Source organism: Delphinus delphis, chromosome 2 (genome assembly GCF_949987515.2).
Source record: "Delphinus delphis chromosome 2, mDelDel1.2, whole genome shotgun sequence".
Classification (NCBI taxonomy): domain Eukaryota; kingdom Metazoa; phylum Chordata; class Mammalia; order Artiodactyla; family Delphinidae; genus Delphinus; species Delphinus delphis.
The window spans coordinates 9974073-9998857 of NC_082684.1; the positions used below are offsets into that span (position 1 = coordinate 9974073).

The following is a 24785-nucleotide window of genomic DNA, read 5'->3' on the forward strand; positions in this document are numbered from 1 at the left end:
GGACCGTGCTGGGTCTGCCTCTGGGATCTGAAACGCCGTTTTCCTTCCAGATTAAAGAACTCACCGGCAACCTCAGCAGAAATTCTCCATCTTCCAGCCTGTCACCCGGCTCGGGGGGCACAGACTCAGACTCCTCCTTCCCACCCACGCCCACTGCAGAGAGGAGTGCGGTGATATCGGTGAAAGACCAGAGGAGGGCCATCAGGACACTGTTGACATGGGTGCAGAGGAAAACAAGGAAGTAAGCCACACGCCCTGTGCCCCAGCCCCCCGTGCTCTGCCAGGCAGGGGGAGGAGGGCTAAGAAAAAGGGCATCACCGTGTACTCAGTTATGTGCCCGGCGCTTCCCGTAGACTCTCAGAAAAGGCATCCTGTCAGTTTCTGTTTCTGCGCACAAAACTGTACTCACCCCGTGTTTGGTTTGCAGAAAGCTGATGATAGAATAGAAATCCCAGGGGCCTTCAACACTTTAAACCCCAATGTGGGGATGGCCCTTGGATCCTAATAACATGGACATTTATTATTAAGCTTCTGGGTGTCTTTCAGAGTCTGGACCTACTTAAAAACGAGGAACAATAAAGGCTGCAACCTGTCAGAGTCAGGTCTGGCCCTTCCAAAACTGAGACAGGTGAACTGGAACCAAGTTCCTGGCCTTCTGTTTAACCCCTTCCAGACTGGGGAGAGCCTGGTGACTCTCTTACCTTTCTAAGCTGCATCTGTAGATGGTGACTTACCATTCACCCCCTTATGGGAGAGTTGGGGTTAAATGAAATAAACCCTGTGAAAGCACCTTGCAGAGTACCAGCACTTAGTAAGTGCTCAGCAGCGGGTCCTGGCTCCCCAGTGCATGGAAATAAAAGATGAGAGAGAAGTTGGGTCTTTGGGGTTTTGATTAAGGGGTTAAGCGTGATAGAGTTGATGAATGTGAGCAACCAGTAAATGGTGTTTTCCAATAAATTTATTTTATTTATTTTAAAATTTATTTTAAAATAAATCAAGTGAGCTCATTGCCAGGAGTTAGGGTGGCTGTAACAGAGAGGAAGGGCCTTTGCAGGGAGTAGAACATCTGTACCGCCATTGCGGCACCGGTCACAGGAATGGGTGCTTGTGACAAGTGTCATGGCGCTTATACCATCCCCGCGACACTGAAGCCAGTGAAATCCTAATTCGGTCTGTGGTCTTAATAGCCCTGTACCCACGTCGGTGTCCCGGTTCTGATAACACACGCCGGTAACGTAGGATGCTGCCGTTGAAAGAAGCTGGGTGAAGGGTCTACAGGGGCCCTTTGTACTGCTGTTGCAACTTCTTATGAATCTCAAATGATAAATAACAGCATTTTTTTTTTTTTTTTTTTTTTTTTGCGGTACACGGGCCTCTCACTGTTTTGGCCTCTCCCGTTGCTCAGGCTCAGCAACCATGGCTCACGGGCCCAGCCGCTCCGCGGCACGTGGAATCTTCCCAGACCGGGGCACGATCCCATGTCCCCTGCATTGGCAGGCGGACTCTCAACCACTGCACCACCAGGAAGCCCCAGGATTTTTTTTTAAAGAGAGTTCAGGGATCACAGTTGAGAGACTGACGGGGGCGGATATGGTCTCAAGGGATGGAGTCCAAAGGAAATGAGTGCCTGGCAGGATTATCTATCTTTGTCACTTTTAATGTTCTGATTTTATTTATATTAATCATGACGTTAGCTGTCCCTTAGTGAGTGGCTTTCACGTGCCATCTGCATTGCACGTTAGATTGTCCACGTGACGTGGCCATTTTGGGGGATCCAACCTAATACTTGCCCATGACAGCTGCCCTGTTTTATGAATGAGTTTGAGGCTTAGAAGGTGTGTGACTCCAGGCCACAGCACTGGAAGCACAGTGGGGCAGCCGGAGTGTGAACTTGTGTCTTTCTGGCTCCATTTTTTTACACAACACATCTATGTTTGCTGCATTTTGAACATCACTGATAAAAGGAACAGTGTATAAAATGACTCCTTTATATATATGTGTGTGTAAATATGTATATATTTGGGAATTGGGAAACGCAAGGTTCTATTCTGTCTCCTTGTGTGACGTACACCTTCCTATCCTGTTTGTCTGGAAATGGAAATACCAATGGTTCAGTGCAGCTCTCCCCATCCTCAGGGCTTGGGGCATCTTGGCCTCCCCAGGTCAGCAGCTCCCAGCCCCGCTCGGAGGCCAGCGAGGCATCCCCGAGGCTGCTTACTGACCTGCGCTGAGGCGGCTCCTTTTCCTCAGGTATGGCGTGGCGGTGCAGGACTTTGCAGGCAGCTGGAGAAGTGGGCTGGCTTTCCTGGCAGTGATCAAGGCCATCGACCCCAGCCTGGTCGACATGAAGCAGGCGCTAGAAGACTCCATGCGGGAAAATCTAGAGAAGGCTTTCAGCATCGCTCACGACGCCCTTCACATCCCCAGGCTCCTGGAGCCAGAAGGTAGATGTGGTTCTCTCTCTTTCTCTTTCTTTGTAATATACATATATATATATATATATATATATATATTTTTTTTTTTTTTACATATGTAACATCTGCTGTCCAACCTGGAGAATACAGAAATATCTAATGAAGTCAGTTTTATATCTCCTGTATTCCTGCCACTGAGATCATTTTCCCAGTATTTTTCCTTACATCTAATTACAATTTTTTTACCTAATTGGGATCATTCAGTGTATGTATGGTTTTGTGTCCTACTTTTTTTAAACCTAATGTTACAATTGTGACATAAGTATGCTGATAGGAGGTCCTCGTTACATATTTTTATTGGCCGCATAATGGTCCATTCAGTGGGTGCACCAAAATTTACTTAGCTCTTTACTACTGGTGGACATCGAGGTTGTTTCAGAATAGTCATGTTTATATATAACGCTGCAATGAACATCTTATTGGTTAAAGCTCAGTGTGCATCTCAGATTATTTCCTCCAGGACCAGGTCCCAACAGCGGAATGAATGACACAGCTAGAAAGTACACACCTTTTTAGGGCACTTGGTTATCTCTGTCAAATCGCCTTCCATGTGGATTAGGCTAACTTAGGACTCCCTCTGGCAGTGAGTGAGGGTCCCAGCTCAACAGCCTCGCTGATGGGGCAGGCAGTGAGCTGGCTGCTGGCAGGGGGGGACTAAGACAGTAGGGAACAACAGAATCTTGGGTGCAAGGAGAGCTGGAGTCTTCATTCCACCTTCTCTGCTCATCAGCCACGTGTGAGCCTTCACTCAAATCATTCCCCTTCTCTGGGCCTAGACTTCCTGAAGTGTACAATAAAGAGAAAATACCTCCCTGGTCTGTGGGATCCTTCGCCATCAAGCATCCCAAGATCCCATGTAAAAACCACGTGTTCTTGTTGGTGGGAATGTAAATTGGTGCAGCTCTTATGGAAAACTGTATGGAGGTTCCTCAAAAAATTAAAAATAGACAATCATGTGATCCAGCAAACCCTCTACTGAATATATATCCAAAGGAAATGAAATTTAAAAAAACAACAAAAATAAACCAACCACCTCAGGAATTCCCTGGCAGTCTAGTGGTTAAGACTCAGGGCTTTCACTGCTGTGGGCCTGAGTTTGATCCCTGGTCAGGGAACTAAGATCCCGCAAGGCACACTGCATGACCAAAAACCCCCCCAAAACAAAAAAAGCCCCCCCAAAACAAACAAAACAAAAACAAAGGAAATGAAATTGCAATCTTGGAGAAATATCTGCACACCAGTGTTCACTGCAGCATTATTCACAATAGGCAAAGCATGGTAACAACCGACGCGTCCATCAGTGGATGAAGAGATAAAGAAAATGCTGTGTGTATGTGCAATGGAATATTATTCAGCCATGAAAAAGAAAGAACTCCTGCCATTTACTACAGCACAAATGAACCTGGAGGACATTATGCTGAGTGAAGTAAGCCAGGCACAGAAAGACAAATACTACATGATCTCACTTATACGTGGAATCTGAAAAAGCCAAACTCATAGAACCAGAGAGTATAAGGGTGGTTACCAGGGGCTGGGGTTGGGGGTGGGGTGGGAAAAGTAGGGAAATATACAAACTTTCAGTTATAAGATGAATAAGTTCTGGGGAGTCTAACATACAGTATGGTGACTATGGCTAATAGTACCGTATTGTGTACTAGAAATTTGCTAAGAGGGTAGATCTTAAGGTTTCTCAGCACACCAAAAAAACCCAAAAAACAAAAAAGGTAACTCTGTGAGGTGATGGATGTGTGAATTAACTTGCTTGTGGGAATTATTTCACGATGTATATGTATGTCAAACCATCATGCTGTACACTTTAAATAGATACAATTTTCATTTGTCAATTATACCTCAATAAAGCTGGAAAACAATTTTTTAATTAAAAATGGTTTAAATCAATAAAATAAAAACCGTGTTTTACGTGTCCTTCTAACTCCTGTGTCTCTCTTAACAGACATCATGGTTGACACGCCAGATGAGCAGTCCATCGTGACTTACGTGGCTCAGTTTCTAGAACATTTCCCGGAGTTGGAAGCCGTATGTCTGTTTTCCTTACCTATAATTCAGAAACCATACACTTCCATCAGCTGGCCATCCCATGGAGCTCGGGGCTCGGGCCGTGTTGTTCTGTGTGACAGCCGTAAGGATCAAAACTCGATCTCAAGCGCTTTGCTGCTTACTCATTTCAAAATCATAGATAACGTGTATGACATTTAAAAGCAGAGTGGGAAGCTAGGCACACCTCTTACAGACCTCTTCCCATCCCAAACTTTATTAAGATTAGAAGAGATGCCCACCTGTAATATGAATCAGCCACTTGATTTTCTAGATGCCAGGTGGAACCTTTCAGCAGTCTACCAGATTTTATCAGAATGTGAGAAATTCTCATAGACAATGACCATTCAAAAGCATGCCTTTTTATTTTCAGAATCTGAGTAGACTTGCTGACAGAGTGTTTGGAGCAGAATCAGACCTTTTAGAAGTTGTCATGGCTCTGTTGAACCTCCAGCCAACCCGTGCATAAGCCCAAGATGATAATAACAATGATCACAAGGATAACAACAGTCCTTTATTGAATGTATTGGAAATCTGCTGAACACCTACTGCTGGCTCAGGGGAACTTAGCGATAAGCAAGATGGATGAGGTCCCTGACCTTTTGTAGCTTTGTTCTAATAGAGGAAACAGTTGACAAGTCCGCAAACATGTCATCATTTCAGGTAGTTAGACGTACTAGACAGAAAAGAAAAAAGCATGAAGAGCTAATACTTGCAGGGAGAATGGGCCGCTCTTTTAGCTGGAGGCTTGTCAGGTAACCATCCCTTGTGTCTCTGGGCTGACTGCCACCTCTGCGATTCCACTTGACTTGGTATCATTATTTTCACTTTGTAGAAGAGAAAACAGATAGTCTAAGAGGCTTAAAGAGCGCTCCAGGGTTGCCCAGCTACCAAGTGCAGAGCTGGGGTTTGATCCCAGTTCTCTGTGGTTGCAAAGTTCAGGCTTTTAGATTCCTTACAACATATGCTGAAACTGAGATCCCATTTTGCATAGCTCAGAAGAGCCAGACTGGGTCTTCCCCAGGATGTGGCTCTCATTCCAGTCCCTACCTATGTGTGTGTTTCCCGTCTGTTTCTGGCCCACAGATCACTTGCCAGGGTACTTTAGAAGCAGGCATTCCAGGGCTGGAATGTCAGTTCTTCCACTTGAAGCTGTGTGACCTTGAGCCGCTTTCGTAACCTCTCTGATACATGTCCGTATGAGATGCCATCTGTAAAATGGAAAGATGACCCACGTTTCAGAGTTACGTGAAGAATAAATAGATACAGAAAGTACTTACTCCTGTGCGTGGCACAGCAGTTGATGCCCAGAAAATGGTGGTGATATTATTTTGCCATTTAATCTTCATAGGCCATTACTGAATTCTGAAATACTAGGCACCAGGGCTTTTATTAGCCCTGAGCTCTTAAGCTGTAGGCAGAGTTTAAAATTAACTAAAATTTATGATATTTGTGTGAGTCAAGGTCACGGCCGGGATTCAGCAGATCTGACACTTGGATCTCCCCAGTGCTGGGGTCAGAGGCTAGGGCTGGGGCAAGAGAGGTTCAACAAGATACGATACCTGGAGTAGGTCATCCTGACTCACGGAACACAGTGCATCACCACAGAACAGTCCATTTACATCCCCAGGGGAGTACAGATGCGCCATCCCAGCTCATCTAGACTCCCATCAAACCGCTGTTTTTTTTAAGCTTAACAATTCGGCTGAGTTTAGTACATTTCAGTAAACATTCATTAAGCCCTGACCGCACACCAGACACTGTGCCTGGCTTTATGGCCCGACATTTGGGTAAACATACCATATGCACTTGCAAAGAATGTGTCTTGTGCAGTGAAAGTGTTGGCAGTCTTTAAATATCAATTAGGTTGAGTTGGTTAATATGCTGTTCTAATATCCTATGGACAGACTGACTCTTTCTTTTTGCTTTTCCTATCAGTGAGTGTGAGGGAGAAAAGTTAAAAATCTCTGACTTATGATTGTGGATTTGTTGCGCTTCTTACTTCTGTCAGCTTTCGCTTTATGTATGTGGAAGCTCTGCCGCACATGTATACACGGTTAGGACTGTTGTCTCTTCCTGACGACATCATCATTTTATTTTTATTTTATTTTGTCTTGGAGTGTCCTTGGTCTGACAGGAATATAGCCATACCAACTTTCTTATGATTAGTGTTTGTGTGATGTATCTTTTTCCATCTTTCTCCTTCCAGAGTATGCTTATGTTTAAAGCACGTCCCTTGCAAATAGTATAGAGTTGGGTCTTGTTTTTTATCCATTCTGACAAGAATTAGTGTGTCATTTTATTCGTGTATTTTTTTACCATTTACTTCACGTAATCTACCATCTTGATTGTTGTTTTTTATTGGTCCTATCTGTTCTATGTTCCTTTGTCCTTCCTTTCTTTTTTTCTGATTATTCAATTACTTTTTTGGTTTCCATTTTATCTCCTCTGTTGGCTTTAAAACAACATCTCCTTGTTTTATCTTTTTAGTAGTTTTCAAACTAGGGGTTATAATATTCATCTTGAACATAACTCAGTCTGCTTTGGATTACTATAATACAACATGAAATAAAATGCATATTTATATATTTTTATATATGCAACTATGTCATTCCACTCACCTCTGCTCCATTCCTTTGTGCTGTTATTGCTACTGACTTTCTTCTGCATATGTTTTAATCCTCAATGCTTTGTTATTATTTGTGCTTTAAACAGGAGACTTTTTAAGAAAACTTTTTAAATAGTCTTTTATATTGGCCATACATTTACCATCTCAGGTACTTTTCATTCCCCCCTTCAGCTCCAGGCTTTCATCTGTGATCCTTTCCTTCAGCCTGAAGAAAAACCTTTGTATTTCTTGTAGTATAGGTTAAGCGGTTATTTTAGACTCTTTATTTACTAGTTCTAACCCCCAGTTATCTTTGGGTCTACTTCTAATGACTATTGTTTCTCCTGATTATGGGTCTCTTCTCTTGCTTATTTGTGACTTAAATTTTTTTATTTTATGCCAAATCTGGTGTATAAAGGAGCAGTACAGTTGAGGTAGATGACATTTTTCCCCCAGAGAATAAAACCCTTTCCCAAACAAGGACCTATAATGAGGAGCTGATCATTTTGACCTTCTCAGGAGCTGATAAAGGCTCTGTTGAAGTTTTATTTAATCTCAGCCCTCCAGTTTCAAGTAATTGTATAATGAGGTCAGTCCACCCTCCCTACCAGTCATTGGGAGCCAGGCTCTGCAGTACCACCAGACTGCTCTCTGCTTTTCAGCCCTGCTCTCAGCTGCTGCATCTTTCTGTTTCTAACTGAAGTGTAGTTGATTTACAATGTTATGTTAGTTTCTGGCGTACAGCAGAGTGATCCAGTTACGTACATACATTCTTTTTCATATTCTTTGCCATCATGGATTATTACAAGATATTGAATATAGTTCCTTGTGCTATACAATAAGTCCTTGTTGGTTATCTATTTTATATATAGTAGTGTGTATATATTTACCTCAAACTCCTAATATATCCCTCCCTTGCCTTTCCCCTTTGGTAACCATAAGTTTGTTTTCTGTGTCTGTGGGTCTGTTTCTGTTTTGTAAATAAGCTCATTTGTATCATATTTTAGATTCCATGTATAAATGATATCCTATGATATTTGTCTTTGTCTATCTGCCTTACTTCACTTAGTACGATAATCTCTGTGTCCATGCGTGTTGTTGTCAGTGGCGTTATTTCATTCTGTTTTATGGCTGAGTAATACTCCATTTTGTGTGTGTGTGTGTGTGTGTGTGTGTGTGTGTGTGTATACACCACATCTTCTTTATCCATTCCTCTGTTGGTGGACACTTAGGTTGCTTCCATGTCTTGGCTATTGTGAATAATTCAGCTGCATCTTACTTAGCAGAAGTCTCTGTGTGGGAGAATTAGTATATGAAGAGAACTAGTGTTGTGTTTGGGCCCCTTCTAGATTCAATCTCTCACGCCAGCCCACACAATCAGTAAATATTTAGCTGATCTTTCCTCATCTCGGATGAGTTCACTCTCCTGTCCATACCCAGACCAGGCAGTGGCCCACAGGTATGAACTCATGGACAATCTCTGCTCACTTAGGAAGGGCTCATCCTTCTCCAGAGTTCAGTTCATTGATATGTCTTTGCAGCCATAGCTTTAAAAAAAAACACATTCTTTTAAACTTTGGTGTTCTCACATTTCAGCAGGAACAGTAGTCATTTGCCAGTCTACCTCTGCATCAGAACACTTCCATTCCTTCTGAAGTGCTTTTTCCACTTTGGTGTTTGTGTTTTGAGAGGGGACGCCGCGTGACACTTAGACGCTCTGCTGATTTCACGTTGCCCTGTATTTCTTGGCAGGAGGATTTTGCGGATTCCGACAAAGAAGCCCCTATTGAATCCACCTTCGTCCGCATCAGAGAAACCCCTTCTGAACAAGAGAGCACCGTCTTCCTTCTGACTGAGAACGGGGAGCGTGCCTACACCGTCAACCACGAAACGAGCCACCCGCCACCCTCCAAAGTCTTCGTCTGTGACAAGCCTGAGGACGTGAAGGAGCCCTGCGTTACCAGCCAGGAGCTGGCAGACAGCTGCTCTGAGTTCACGCACGAGATCGTTGACCAGGTTCTCCAAGGGGTCCCAGGGAAGATCAACAGCACCGGCGAGCTGGCCCCAGAATCTTCCATCTTATCATCCAGAAAGGACAGCCAGAGGTCCACCTCTCTGCCAATCAAGAAAACTGTGCACTTTGAGGCTGACACCTACAAGGAGGCCTCCTGCAGTAGGGACCCTTTCTACAGTCCAGACCTTCGCTTCGAAGGAAGCCCAAGAGAGACCAAGGAGTTGTCCAGGCAGGATGGACAGGTCTGGGCGGCTGAGGTTGCCGAGGAAACAACGAAACAGGAGGCCCTGGAGATCCTGGAAGCAGCCTCCAGTGAGGCCCCCAGCGACGTGTCTTCAGTGGACGGTAAGGTCAGTCATCCTCCGACTTCCCAGACCTCTCCCTCCTGGAATGGGGTGTCGGAGAGGGCAGCTGGCCCAGGGAAAGAGGGCCGTTCCCCGTCATCCCTGGGAGAGGATACCATTGTGGCCGATTCCATGGAGATCGAGGTTAAGCTGCTGACTGTAGAAGCTATGGATAAGGAAGACCCTTTCGAAGGCATACCATTAAAAGCCTCGAAATTTAACAGCAACCTCGTAGGTTTTCCCTCCACCAGCCAGGCTTTCCACGAGGTTCCTTCGCCTCATGAGAAAAAACCTGCCGAGGAGGAGGTGTCCGAGGACCGTGCTGAGAAGTTGCGTAAAAGGAGGGGTAAATCTACCCACAGGAAGACAGATTTGGATGAGCCCCCCGTGAAGCCCAACCAGCAGGAACCTCACAAGGACCCTGGACCAGAAGACCGAGGCTCTTCTTTGGAGGCACCGGTGGATAAAAAGCCAGAAGTGTGTGAAAAGGCCAAGCACAAGTCCCCCCGGCGCCGTCGGGGTGAGGAGGAAGGGGAAGCCGAGGGCCCACGGGGCCTTGGGGGAGAGTTGCCTTCCAGTCCAGCCAACAGCAGCCGCAGCTTGGAGACCCTCCGCAGCCCCAGCGACGAGGGCCTGGATTTCGAGCCGTCTCCACCGCCCTCCAGGATCTCCATCATCCCCCACGACCTTTTCTACTACCCGCATTACGAGGTCCCCCTGGCTGCGGTTTTGGAGGCTTACGCAGAAGGCGTGGAGGATTTGAGAAACGAAGAAGTGGACCTCGAAGAGCCAGAGGGGTATCTGCCGGACGCGGGGGCCGGGGAGGCCGAGGCCTCCCAGAGCAGCTGCAGCTTCGCCGGGCGGGGCAAGGGCCACCCCCAGGCCAGCGTTGCGGAGGATGCCAGCCCAGCCTCGGAACCCAGCCCCCCGTCCCCGCAGGGGGACCACCAGCCAAGTGAGGACGCAGAGAGTGTCCCCGTGCAGGGCCACCAGGTACTTGACTGCGGGGGCGGGAACGCTGAGTGGGGAGTTCTGTGCTTCTCCTCAGCTCGGCTTCTTCCTCCATAAAACAGAGAAAGGCAGTTTCCCTCGCAGGCAGCCCAGGTCCAGAATTTAAGGAGACGCTCACTCAGGCTCGGGCAAGGTCAGGGTTAGCACCCGAGAGGAACACTTGCCGTCAGTTTTGCACCCTGGGTGTCTTGCTGGCCTCCCCTAGTCTGGGCCCTGCCCGCAGGCTGCCCAGGAGATCAGATGAGGCCATGCTTGCGGTGCTTGAGGGTCCAGCTTAGTAGTGGCAGAGATCATTGTAAGTAGCAATCGCGGCTCTGCCTAGCATGCACTTGGTGAACTTTACCCCCAACCCCGCGGCAGCCTGAGAAAACCAAGCCAGACCTCACCCTGGACTCCAGCCTGGATTTTTAAAGGCCTTTTGCTTGTTGAGCGCTATTGTTCGGCTCCTGTGGTTAGAAGTGGGTTGTGTAAACAGGGCAAGGCGGACGCGCACTTCTGAGTCGGGGCAGCTGGGCACGTGCTCCTCTGCCACCTCGTGTCTCCACGTCATCTGGCCCAGCAGCTTCAGAGGGGCCCCCCCAGAGTGATCAGTGAGAGAGTGTGGGGAGCCCTGACTGCATGTCCCTCTGGGTCCCCCTCCCCGCCCTCCCCTCCGGACAAGCCTACCTCCTCCCTGCCTCCCAGCCTGCCTCTGGGCTTTGCTGGAGCTGGCCCCCCCATCCGGACGCCCTTCCCCACACTTGGCTTGGCGAGCACTTACTCATCTTCAAAGCCCAATGCCAACAGCATCCCCTCCCGGGAGCCTGCCCGGCCCCTCTCCAGGCAGGGCAGTCACTCTTGCATTTATAGTGATAACATTCTCGATGGTTCTCTGGTGGACTGCTGCAGCTTTCGTGGGTTGTGATTTTCTCTCCTGGGAGAGAGTGAGCGTTTGTGTATTAATCTCTGGGCTCCAGAGGTCAGCCTGACAGGAAACAAGGTGCATTGCGTGACAGTTTGGGGTATCAGGTGAGGGCAGGTAAATTAAACCCTGAGGTGCTGGAAAGTCAGGACAGGACCCAGCGGAGGCCCAAAGGTGCTCGGAGGAGTGAGAAAGCCTTGCCCTGGGGAGGCTGCAGGAGAAGGGGAATCTGAGTCGCCTTAAAAGGCATGTAGGATTTAGATGGGCCAGAAGTGGTAGCATCATTTATGGGTCTGCCCGCTCCAAGCAGTGGGGAGTAGCTGCCCGAGGACCGGGGGGCCTCAGAGTTCTCTGGCACTAACAGTCCAGAAGCCACGTGTGGCCGGACCTATCCTTTGGTGCCGAGCACCCATTCTCTGTCCGTCTTCGGCTGGAGAAGAGGGCTGGGTGGCTCCATGGGTGCGAGAGACCTGCCTGCCACCTTCCCCTTCTGCCCAGGGGCAAGGAACCTCGTCCTGTCCCCTGCCCCTAGCCCTCTGTCTGCTGTCTGTCAGAGCAGGCTTGTCCTGTGGGAGACCAGAAGATCCGGCGGGTTGAGAAATGCCCCTCAGTGACATCAGGTCTTGGGGTCCCCAGGTTGGGGGATGACAACAGCAACTGGGGTGATTCTCTGGGTTATTACGGGCCAAAAAGCTCTTTTAGAACAAAAGAAAGGGGACTGGGATTGGAGAGAGCCTGAGTTGCCTTTCTGCCCCTCTGGGTGACTTAGAACGGCCAATGAGCGCTAAGTTCCCCTCCCCCAGTGATGGAGTGTGGCCTGTGGGCACGCAGATGAGGCATCCGACGCGCAGGTGCCCACGGCTCCCAAGCGCACCTTGCCGTTGGCTCCCGAGTGTAGCCCCAGCATTGATCCCTGTGAGTGAGCAGGGGCGGGGGAGGGGAAGGGGCGCAGCCCAGGATGACTTGCCTCCTGACAGAGAGGATGACGGGCTGGAGCATTTCTCCGATACCTGGCCCTTCCTTAAAAAGAAAAGCGAAAACTATCTTCTAACTGGACTAGAAAATGGCAAGTTCTACTTCCAGTCTTTAAGAAAGTCAGTCCTCTCCTCACCTCACCTTTCAGAAAAGGTAGCGTTTGCTCATTGATAACGGAGGAGCAGCTGGCCTTTCAGATCGCTGAGAGCGGTTTTCATTTCTGCAGGGAGCTTTGTTCTCCTGGGCTGCACTGGCCGGCCACTCTGATCCTCTTATTGGGACACCAGTTGAGCAGGTTTTTCCAGCCCCTGTGAGAATTCTTGAGAGGTGCTGCCAGCAATTCTCACGCTTCTCGATTTCAGTGGGAGCATCGCCGATGGGTTTCAGAGTGCCTGGGGGGGTGGGTGGAGGTCAAAGATTCCTTATCATATAAATGCTACAGAGGTGGCACTACCATACACCTTCGGCCAAAAGCACGGTGAAGATCCATCTCTCCAAACACAGGAGCCGCCTTCACACCCCTTGGCCCACCTGGCCTCTAGGATTTGTTCCTCTGTTTAAGTGGATGGTGGTTGTGTGAAGGGTCCAACCGTTGTCTACTGTGAGGGACATCCTTTATAGGAAAAACTGTGGTATAGTGGGAAGAGGCTGATAATCATTATACCCATTTGCCAGACAAGGAAACCAAGGATCAGAGAGATAGTTGCTCAAGGTCAGATAGCTGACTTAGCCAGGATTTGAAACCAGGTCTTACTGACTGTAAAACCCGTGCTGTTTTCGATCCATCAGTCTGGAGCATTTGGAACTCTGCCCGGGGAGCAGCAGTTCAGGTGGGCTTCTCCTCCATGGTGGGCTGTGCTGGAAGGAACCCATGGAAGAGGCAGGATTGGAAGGGGCGCCCTAGCTGGGCCTCGGAGTCAAGGTGGAGCAGGGCGCTGCCGGGTGGTGTCACGCACTCAACATCTCAGCGTAAAATTCTGATTTGTGTTTGGTTGTCATATCCTTCAGTCCCAGGAGTTTCCAAACTCGGAAAACTTAGCAAACCCATTAGAAGAAAAGGTAATGGAAGAACCGATCAGCAGTAAAAAAAAGGAAAAAAGAAAACACGTGGACCACGTAGAAAGTTCAATATTTATAGCACCCGGAACTGTTCGCTCCTCAGATGACCTGGAAGAAGACACCTGTGACCACAAAGTCCTTGCCAGGTATTTTATTAACAACTTCTCACTCCAGAGCCTGAGCTGGGAAGCTACTCTCTGAACTCATCCCATTTCTGGTTTCTGATTGGATGGCGGACGCAGGGGTGGGGCTGGACAGCAAGGGAAACAGATTCAGGCAAAGTCCTCATTCTTCACACCTGGGCTCCCCCACTGACCTCCCCCCCATCCCGCCCCCAACCAATATCAGACCTGCCCGTAATCGGCAAAACCAGAAGGACCTGAACTTTGCCTTCTCTCCTCGCTCCACGTAGCTTTGGGTGGAAACTGGCAGTGAGCAGAAAGGTGGCTGAACCGTAGGTAGGGGTGGGGTATGAAAAGTAATAGCCTTGGAGACTCTGCCGGCCGTCTCTGGCCCCTGATAACCTCCGGGCAGTCTAGGTAGAGACCAAACTTAGCCGTTTACAAGCATCTTACAGGATCAGAAGGGAGGCACTGGAGGGGACCATTTATCACTGTCGCATGGAAGCTGGACTTTAATATGACCGCTTCACCCACGAGTTTGGGTCCAAGGCAGTAAGGGTGGAAACTTGAGGAAACTAACATGACTGTCTCTGTATCAGGCCCATCCCCATGCAACACCTCTTTCTCCTGTGGAGCAATAAGACAGGGCCGCTTTGACCTGCAGTAGGTTAGTATCCCCAACAGCTCCATGAAGTAGGTAGGGTGGGAATGATGATCCATTTCACAGATAAGGAAAACGGATCAGAGATGTAAATATTTGACCAAAGTTGCCAGTTCATCAACCAGGAGCCAGGATGACAGCCCAGGCCTCTGGCTGGGTATCTTTTCGCCTTAGCCCTGAGTGAGCCAGCTTTATTGGAAGATCAGAGAAACACATCAGCCTCAAAGATATAGTCAGAAAATTAGCCTCCTCGTGTATGAAAGGAAAAGAGGTGGTCCACCCAAGAGCTAGGCAGTCAGCAGCACTGTGCACAGCAGGAAGCACTGCAAAGGGAGTCCGGGTCCCAGGTCTCAGCCCAGGTCTGACTTTAGCTTGCAGAGGACGTCTGGTGAGTCCCAAGACTTCCGGACACTTAGAAAAAGAGACCCTTTCCTGCCCCCAAATCCTATGATTTTTAAGAATATGTGGTCTGCTTTCTATTTGAAATTCTTTCTCACTGTTTTCTTTTTTTTTTTCTTGTTGACGAGGGCTCAGTGTGTCCCTTTCACCTCATCCTGCTGTTTGTAAACACACTCCACCCCGAGTGGGTCTCCTGGATACCATGTCTCATTTCCATCACTAGGTCAGAAATCAGAGCTTGCCTGAATCCACATGTGGCGGCCTCAGGATGGGGGCAGCAAGAAGTTCTTGGTGACGCCAATTCAAAACGTGTGTTTATTTTGCAGGACAAGTCACAGCGACTCCAGCATTTACGTTCGACGACATGCTAATAGGTCTTTGGAACCGGTTAGTATGTGAATTTCTTCTTTCATCCGGCCCCTGCTAATCAATTCCTTTCCATCCTTCCTCCTTCCCAGCCCAGAGCTTTGAAATTACTGACTTGCGACAGCTACGCTTTGGGATAGAAGACAAGCAAATTGAAACCTTGTCAGTAGGCATAGTGCAATCAGATGTCCAGTTTGGGCAATAGGGGATGTAAATAAAGTGACGATTTTAAAGCCCAAAGGCATCTTTGCCATAACAAACGCATCCAAGACCCCACCCCTGCACACACGTCCAGAAAGATCACGTTCAGAGACAGAGGTGCCACATAAGCAGAGGGTTCGCTTTGTCTTCGCAACCACTCAGCTGTGGATGTGTTGGGACCCAAAGCCCTGGGATCCACAGCTTGCCCTGATTCAGGCTGTTATGGGGGAGGGGAGCCTTCCGTCCGCCCGTGGGAATGACGTAGAATACTGTATAGTCATTTTACTTTGGAACTAGATGTTCGCAAGATTGAGAAAATCATGGCATGCTCGACTCTGTATGTTTAAAATCATTTCATTTTCTGTTTCAGAGATTTCATCTTTACTAATTGGGTTGCGGGGTTTTGTTTATGAATTTCACTGTAGGATCATTTTAGCCATGTTCAGTTGAGGAACGCAGCAGATCAGGATGACAGAAGAAACCAAATGTTAACCAGGTAGGTGGCAGTAGTCCAAGCTTGGTGGGGCTTAAAAGGATATTTTTTCTTTAATTTTGCAGCCTACCTACTGGGGGTGGCTATTCTCCAACAAGGCTGTGTTGGATAACAGTATTAATAGTCTGGGCTCATGCAAGAAAATACCCGTTCCGGAAAAAATGAATGGAAATTGAGTATGTGTGGGAGGGTAAGGTAGATATGAATTCATGTTGATGGGCAGGGCATGGTTCAGAAAATGACTCAGTTTAAAGACAGGTCTGGGTCATGAGCCTGTGGCTGTATTTAGATGACACGGTGGTATAAGCTGGCCCTCTGAGGCAGAGCCAGGCAGAAGAGGTCGGGACGGGATACCGTGTGTGTTCTAAACGCTGTAGCCCCTGACAACTGTGTTAATTCCGTGTCGCCACTGCAGGTACAATACTCAGAAGCTCACTGAGCTGATGTTACAGTTTTATGACATCAGAACAGACATGAAGAGGGAATGCAAACATGCCAGGATGTCTATGAAAGTATTTCTTACTGTTGGAGAACTAAATGACCTAGACTAAGAGTGTCGAATTGCTGTAACACCGCCCGTTGAGAACGTAGGCAGGCAGAGAAATCTAAAACTCTGACAACTCTGAGATGCCCCTATCTCTGTTAAAGTTATTGAATCACTTAATTTAATTGATTTTTTTAAAAATATTTGCCACGGATTTGAATTGGCTTGGAAGGACTTAGATCATTGGAATGGAAAGACCTTGTCTGAAAATTGCCCAACACCCAGGAGTGTAATCTGTACAAGTCCACCTGTCTGGCTACTAAAAAAAGAGGCAAGATTTGTTTCCCTCCCCTGCCGTAAAATGGAAATATTAATTCACGTTTTCCACCAGGTTTGACATCCTGATAGGAAAATAGCACTTTTAGCTTTTATGAGATAGAGTCTTTGAAAATTGAACCCGCAAGGTTGAGAAGTGCAGTCGTGTTTTCCATGCTTTTGAACATTTATTACCCTTGCAATAAAAATATGCAGTTTAAAATTTCTCTAAAAACAGTTTTAAGAAGGAGAAAGAAATTCTGTCCGTTGTCTGTTATCTGCGTGGGAATCGCTCAGTTTCCAGACCAGGGCAAAGGTTTAATCCCCTCTTGGCATGGCCTTTCATTGTATCAGGAGATGGTCTAGGGAGGAGGAGGTAGTTTTCACTTCTCATCATCTCCGTCACCCTGATGACCCTGAGAAGCCCCAAATGACCCTGAGAAGCTTACACTCTAGGTTCTACAGATGCCTCTGTAGAGGCCCCCGAGCCCAACTGCAATCAGATTATGGCTTCTGACCCTTTCCTGTCACCACCACAACAGTCCCCTTCTGGGCTTTCTCCACCAGGCAAAACTAAAATGTCACTTTAGTACTACCTTCTGTTAAAATAAGAAAGATACATCTGACCAAAATCTGGTAACCTGGTAATTATTTGCAAGGTTAGATTCCAAAAACAAAAACAAAAACTTGGTGGTACAGAGGTGTGTCTTTTTGTTGCTGATGGCTGTTTTTAAATGATCTGTCATGAGGGAACCTCCGATTCTTTCTTCAGATTCCTTAGGAAGTCCCCGCCATTCCTAGGGAAGAACGAAGAGCCGTCAGCTTCTAACTCTGTGTTAAGGGCACTGCGGTGTAAGGGAAAGCATCCTGGAAGGGTGTAGACCTGGTCCAGGTCCCAGCTGTATCACAGTCATTGTATGGCCTTGAGCAAGCCCCCCTCGCACCCCCTCTCCACGCCCGTCTGCAGGATGGGGCTAACAGCTCCTCCCTCTTGGCGCTGTGAAGATGAACTGAGTGCGGTTAAAAGCTCAAAGCATCCCGGGACCCAGCCCTCCGCCTGGGTCTGCACCTCACTGGGAAGCCCTCAGCTCTCCAGTTGGGCAGTGAGGCTGGAGTACAGGGAGGGAGGGGGCTCCACTGGGCTGGGGACCCACTTGTGACTGCCTTGGTGTGTTTCCCCTCCTGCAGGAAGGCCAACAGCTCGGGCGAGGCCAGGACGCAAGAGACCCACAGCCCAGAGAGCGACTCGCTGATGCAGTTCGTCCAGCAGCCAGACGTGATGTACTTTATCCTCTTCCTCTGGCTCCTGGTTTATTGCCTGCTGGTCTTCCCCCAGCTGGACCTCAATGGACTCTGATGCGTGCGTCTGCATAATAAAAAGACAGGATCCTGGCCAGGGGTGGGCAGTCTCCTTACTTCCTTTTATTGCCTGTTCTGGATGGGGCACTTGCGCAGATGGTGGAGGACCTCCGAGGAAACTTAGACTCCCTCTCTCCACTTTCCTTTTTCATGCTCCCTTTCTCTCCTGTGAGTCCTAAGCACGCTTTTCTCTTTGGCTGTGGACTCAACACTCAGGTGTGTGGCCAGATCGTTGGGTGGGTTTGTTTGTGTGCCTTGCCGACAGGTATTAAGCTTTGTTACTAATACTCATAACTGGGTCTTAGCTCGCCCCACGCGCTGGTTTTTAAGGTCCCAGATGGACCTGAGTTTCTCGCCTCCCGATGAGAAATAGGATGGATGCCTCAGGGAGACCCCCGCTGGGAAGAAAACTGCCCTACTTTCTTCTGAGAGGGGAGTCTGAGTGAAGGTGCTGGGGGTCCGCGCACCTGTTGTGGTCTGGCGATTGGTCGTTTTCTTTGGGGGGATATCAGAGCAGCACAAAGCTGCCGGGTCCAGCAAAGGGCATCCGTGAACGGCAAAGTTCGAGGAAAGTGTGGGCTAGGTCGTGAGCTGCAGTGCACACTTGTTCACCCTCGTTTTCTTTTTTGTGGGGGGCATGCATTTTAATTTTGCTTTTGCATTGATTGAACTGAGGTAAAGCGGTGATTTTCAAACCTTTCCCACCTATGGAATCCTCCTTTCAAGTGGATTCTCAGGGGCCAGTCTAGTTGATACATGAAAAGCAGAGCTTTGGCTGACGCAGGGCAAGGCCTGGGATCCCTCTCGCTTTGCCCGGGCAGCTCCCAGCTTCCACTCGTGCCTCCTGAGGCATCTGTGCTGGTACCCAAGGTCCCGCAGGGCACTGTCAAAAAAAAAAGCCCCCGAAAGCCCCGAGGAGGAGTGCGGAAGTGGCCTGGCTGAGAACGAGCTCTGCCTGATGGGACAGCAGGAAGTGGTCCAGCACGTTCCTGCTCCGAGAGAGCTTTTGTGCACACCTGCCTCACAGTGTGAGTCTCAGCACGGGCATCTTTCGTGGTCAGTTATGATGGGTTTCTTGAAAAGGAAAAGGGTTTCTGGAAAGCACCCTGAGAAGCAACCAGAACGGGCAGGTGGTGAGAGGACAGAGGCATCCACCTGCCCTTCCGTCTTCCTTCAGCCCTGGGCTCCCTCCTCTTCCTGCTTCCTGTCAAGAGGCAGGCCATGCGTCCCTGTGTATTACTTCCTCCTCCCGTTGTCCTCCCCCTCAGAAAGCATGTATATGGTGAGACTTACAAAACCACAGCCTATTAGGTCAGGAGGGGCAGTTAGACGGCATCTCCTCTGCTGAACCCAGAGAGGCAGAGCTGGTTGGCCAAGATCACACAGCCAACCAGGAATGGAGGCCACCTGATGCCCCATCCAGAGCTGTCCGCTCTTTTAGGGAAATTCCACTGGGCCCATGAATGTCCTGAAAAAAAAAATAATAAAATGAATAGATAAGAATGTCCTCATTTAAACAAAACCAAAATTTTTAGGTCAACCACCCACCTTTGTTTTTTCTTGTGTTTTTCCCATGAGGAAGTTTTGTTCGCTTTCAGCCTCATTGCCTGTTCCTTCTAGAATACCCTCGACAGCTCTAACAGCTTGTCAGCTGACACACCAGCTTTGCTGTTACTCCAGGAATCACGATTCTCTCTCAGCAAGGCAGGGATTTGCTTATTTCAAGCAGGGGGTCTCAAGTTTACAGAATTCCAGCATGGCCAAAAGAATTGACGTAGCGCATTTGAGTCGATGACAGCCAAAGCCTGGCCTCTAACCCACTCTGGCTATAAGCTGCTTTCTCTCCACGAACGAATCTAAGCCTTCCCAGCTGAAAGCTGTTGGGAGTTTGGAGCGATTCCATCTCCAAGGCCTGGTGTCCCATGGAAAATGAGCTAATTAGTGAGCTCCCTGGCATCGCTGCAAGCTGAAAGGTACAGATAATAAAGATTATGTGTGTGACACTTTATAACCCTGGACACCAGGCAGTCCTCACCTAAATTAGATGCTTGGAAAGCCAGGGAAGAGCTGACCCGAACGTTAATCATTTCACTTTACGGGTCTAGACCTTGTTCAGAAAAGTCTCTGCAGGTTTCTCCTCTCACCCATTACAAAGTGTGATGTTTAAAACCATCTACAGGCAAGATGCCTGAAAGTCATTTGGTTCAGGGTGGCAGCAAACTGATTTTTTTTTAAAAGAAAAAAAAGAATCTCACTTGATTACAGGCGTGTGTGAAAGCAGTCAGATATAGAAGGTGGGTGAGAAGCCTGAAGGACAGACCACTCCATGGCTTCCATTTAAGAATTTATTTTTAATTCTTATCCAAGTAATACATGTTCATAGTTTAAAAAGAAACAAATACTATAAGACTTTTAATGAAAACTAGCAATCCCCTATGGGTTGCTCTCTAGAAGTAACACTTTCACCTCTTTTAGCTGTTTCTTCTAATATTTACCTTTGCATTTCTACATAACATGCTTATACTTCTTTTATTTTTGAAATTAGTCTAGAAACATCTACTGGCTTGCTACCGTGGTAGAGAAGGATCTTGCTCTTACCCATACCGTGCTTTGTTTTTCCAGTATAGTTACATGTGTTGTTTGGACATCTCTCTTCATTGTGGGCATATGAGGACTGTTTACCTGTGAGCCAAGTAGTGTACTGTGGTTACACGTCCTTTCTCGTCAAATTTCTTCTCCCTCCTTGATGATGATGATGATGATTTTGGCGTGGCGCATTCCTTAGTAACTTGCTTAGAAAAGAACATGGGAAGTAAATATTATTGTAAATATTTTGAGATTTTGCATAACTTAAAATATCCTTATTCTGCCCTTACCCAGGTGTAGCTGGATATAGAATTGTGGGTGGGAAATAATACCACCCATCGAGGTTGTTGAGATTCCTGATGCCATTCTGATTCCCAGGCCTTTAGCTGCGACTTGGGTTTCTCCACCCTCCCAGAAAACATTTAAAATCCCTTCATTCTTAGTGTTCTGAACTGTCCTGATGGTGGTGTACCCTTGATGGTGTACCTCGTGCTGGGTTCTCATGAGAAACCTCTTAAATTTTCTTGTAATTGTTCACGTTCTTTCTTTCTGTACCACCTGTTGTTCCAATGTTGGACTTCCCAGGCTAGACGTCTAATATTTTTTTATCTTTTCTATTTCTCATCTCTTAATTTATTCTTTTTTGATCTGCTTTCAAAGGTAGTTGTTTAGCTTTATCTTCTCAATATACCTGATGAATGTTTTATTAATTTTTAAGTTCCAAAACGTTTTATAGTGTCCTGTTCTTGTTTCATGGGTGCAGAACTTATTTCTCTGTGGACGTTCACGATAATGGGGTTTGGGGTATGTTCTTTTCTGCTCTCTGTTTTGCCTTTATTTCCTCTAAGTTCCCTTTCTCTTAGTCGCACTCTCTGTCTTATTACAAGTTTTCTTCGGATATCTAGTGATGCTGTGGATCGGTTCGTGTATAAGAATGAAACATCACAAAGTGGATAGAAGTTCTGTGTGTCAACTGGTGGATTCCTCTGTAGGCTCACCAGGTGGGCACCTGGACTCTTCATGGGAGGACCACACATATCAATATTTGCAGGTCTTTTCTCACTGTGTTTCTTTAGAGATATTTCCACTTCTCTCCTGCCTGAGGTAAAGGGACCTACGCAGAGCTGCTACTAGCCTATGCAGGGCCCTCATGCAGTTTCAAAAAGGGCATTCCCTCTGAGTGGATGGATGACTCAGAAATAGGTGCCCCTCTGAGCAGAAGCCACCCGTGGGCACTTGGCCAAACTGGCAGAAGCCATCTTTTGCCTCTTTCTCCAGGGAAAGGCCTGAGGAGCAGAGTAAGGGCTAGATTTTAACTCGCAATTGCCCCCTTAGCCAGGCACCTTTGTGCCGTGCACGAACTGGAGGGCCGTACCCAGAGGTGCCGGCACACACCTGAGCGCCCGCATCCTGCCTCTGAGCAGGCATCTCATCACAGTCAGTGTGTACACTCACCGAATCGCTCCCGCCTCGCTGTGCCTGGGTTAGAGCCCCTCCGCTTCCCCCCGAGGAGTGGGCTGCTGGCGCCGCTGGGTGCTGGTGCCTCCCCTCTGCACAGGCAGTGCGTGGTGTTGGGATTCCTCGGCCCTGCTCCCGTCTCCCTCATACATGGGTCGGCATCTCGCGCCTGCCGTCATCTCCTCTTCATCCCTTCGTCTTTATGATTCCGTCCCTTCCATTCCTTTGTTCTTATTTCCCTGGGGTTTCACCAGGGAAGACACCCTCTTGAATCGCAGGTCCCACGTTTGCGCTCTCCCTGCTTGTTAGGCGGCTCGCTGCTCTGTGGGCGCGCTTGTGAACGTGCCCTGAGTCCTGCTGAGGCATGGTCTGCGAGCGCCTTCATGTAACGCTGGGCCAAGTGAGGAGAGGCGAGAGGGCACCTGGAGCTCCCCTGGATGCCCCAGCACAGATAGGACTCGCCTTCCTTCCCTCCTTTCCACCTCCTACCCCGACGAAACTATCTTAGAGCTCCGTTCCCCGCCAGACTCCCGCTTCTTGGAGTCACGCACTTTCTAGGTTTTCTTTGCCACCGTCCCTTCACCGGGAAACAGTCCGCACCGGTGTTGGCCAGCGAGCAAACTGGCTGCTCCCTCTGTTGGATGGCTGTTTGGAACTTTGTGAGCAATTCCTCCTGGTCAAGCCCGGCCTCTCTAGGGAGTGGGGCTCCCACCAGGACTGGGAACCAGGGAGTGCCCCCTAGAAGCCACCCTGGGCACAGGCTGCGTCTCCCTTTCTGGGGTTCAGCTCTCTCTTCCCGTCTCCATGCAGTGCGATCCTGCTCTTTGTGAGGGTCGAACTCGTAGAAGGCAGAAGATTTGGAGGCTGCCTGCCTGTGTAGTCGATCTTCATAAATTATAGGTCATTTCATAGCCTTAGGGATCACGTAAGGGTCTAGTGCCTCATTTAAGAAATGAGAAAACTGACGATCAGGAAGGAGAGATGATTAGTCACACTGCTAGTTAGTGCCCTCGGGAGGGACGTCCGGATGCCAAGTTCTCTACAGAACTCCAGCCTCCAGCCGCTGCAGCTCAACTGCACCTCCCTCGTCACCAAGGACTCAGGACATCACAGAGCTGATCTCTCAAACACAGGCCCGAGTAAACAAGGAAAGAAGGTATCTCTGAATCTCAGAATTCGTGGTGGCTTCTTTGTTAAGAATTGTTCTCTTTCCGCGGTCGTGTCATTGGCGAGCACTCCTGAGACACACTCTTTCATGCAAGCTCGGATTTTCTTAACTCTCCAGTAGGCCCACTGCTGTTTGGAGCCACGACCTCTCTTTCCCTTTGGCTTGGAGACCTTCCCAGCCATTTCTGTTTACGTCCTCAAGTCCCCGAGGTGGTCTATGTGGGAGTTTCAGATCAACGTGGTTCCTCAGAACCTTCCCAGTGATATTCTGGCCAGGAAACAAGAGCCCACGAAACCCTCCGGGTCCGCATGTGTTATTTCTCTTGCCCTGACATTGCATCATCTCTGCTGAGACCGCCTTTGGGGAGAGACTGAACGTCTTGGGGCTGCAGCTGCTGGCTGGAGTCCCCACTGAATAGCAGGCTCTTCCTCCGGCCCGTCCAGCTGCTCTCGGGATGAAGGCCTTGGCCTGGGCTGAGCAGCTGAAGCCTGAGAGCTGGCGTGAGTGATAACTCGCTTATTTGCTGGAAATAGCTGCGGAGTTTGCCTGAACGGTTAGCCAGTGTCAGGGAGCCAAGAAATGAGACGTGGGTTCTTTGCTGGATGTCGAGTCCCGTAGATCTTCTCGGCTCTGCCTCTTGTCAGGCACCTTGTTGAGGAGCAATAGTCATGCAGGGAAGTGAGCCCAATACCCGTGAAGCGTGGACCCTGCATGCATTGCGCCCAGAATCTTCCATTCCCATCTCACGCAGACCCCATGGCTTCAGGCTCCAGGTGAGCCCTGGTCCTCCTTGCTCTGACGTGTGACAGCACCACAGTGACCTGCAAGCTGTCAAAGTCCTCCACCCCCGTGGGTGCGACCAGCTTGGGAAGGAGCAAAGGCCTGGAGGTTCTGAGCCCCTACTTCCCTGGGGTCAGCAGAGGCCATCAGAGTTCCGGGGCCCCTCGGACCCTTCTGGAATTGCCGGACCCCTCGGCGGCGGGAAGACCGAGTTGGGTGCTTATAATTCATCTGAGAACCTTGATGAAAACCCAGCCCTGGGCTGTAGCACCAACAAGCCAGAAAAATGTCCTCGTTTATGGGAAGAAGACAGCCAGTATTTTACACTGTTGGACCACGTGGTTTTAAATGCAGCACTCAGTAATCTACCGCCCTGATCCCACTGCTAACTTCAAGATTCCCTGACACTTAGAGGTCAAGGCCAGCTTTCATCTAGCAGGAATCTCTTTAACTGAAACTCCCCCCGCCCCCCCTTTTTTTAATCACTCCCTTCTCCCTTCTCCAGGAGGATTTATGGAATAGGGGAAGAGGGCAGGTTCAGGAATCAGCCGGATCTAGGTTCAGGTCCCCGCTGTGTCTCCAGATAGATCTGGATGACTGGGCAAATTACCTCTCTGAGCATCTTCTGTGCAGAATCGACACTCAGTACATATTTGCTGAGTGAATAATAGCTCCCTTGTGAGCTTGTTACAGTGTCGTAAAATGCTCAGTAGCTCCCTGTCTGCATGTCCCTCCTCGCCAAGCTTTGACTAGACCTCCTTTCAGTTCGTTCAGTTTACCATGGCTGCTTCTAGCCTCTCTCCAATCCGCCTCCATCTTGCCAGCTGCTCTCTCAAACCTAGCTCATGCCTTTTACAAGAGGAAGCCGAAGCCAGCATGTACCCACGGACTCACTGGACCCTTAACGACAATCACGGGAGGTGGTTCTTTCAGAGAGGAAGCTAAAACACAA

General features: G+C 48.5%; 1 protein-coding gene across 1 annotated transcript in view; it reads left to right on the forward strand.

Annotated features, from left to right (window-relative positions):
- Positions 1–19108, forward strand: part of CLMN (calmin) — a 109432-nt gene extending 90324 nt beyond the window's left edge. The window contains exons 6-13 of the mRNA XM_060003971.1: positions 51–241; positions 2251–2444; positions 4429–4511; positions 8890–10488; positions 13391–13587; positions 14950–15010; positions 15616–15686; positions 17671–19108. Coding sequence (XP_059859954.1) covers positions 51–241; positions 2251–2444; positions 4429–4511; positions 8890–10488; positions 13391–13587; positions 14950–15010; positions 15616–15686; positions 17671–17839 — 2565 coding nt within the window. The 3' untranslated portion in view covers positions 17840–19108. The remainder of the gene's footprint in view (positions 1–50; positions 242–2250; positions 2445–4428; positions 4512–8889; positions 10489–13390; positions 13588–14949; positions 15011–15615; positions 15687–17670) is intronic.
- The last annotated feature ends 5677 nt before the right edge of the window (positions 19109–24785 follow it).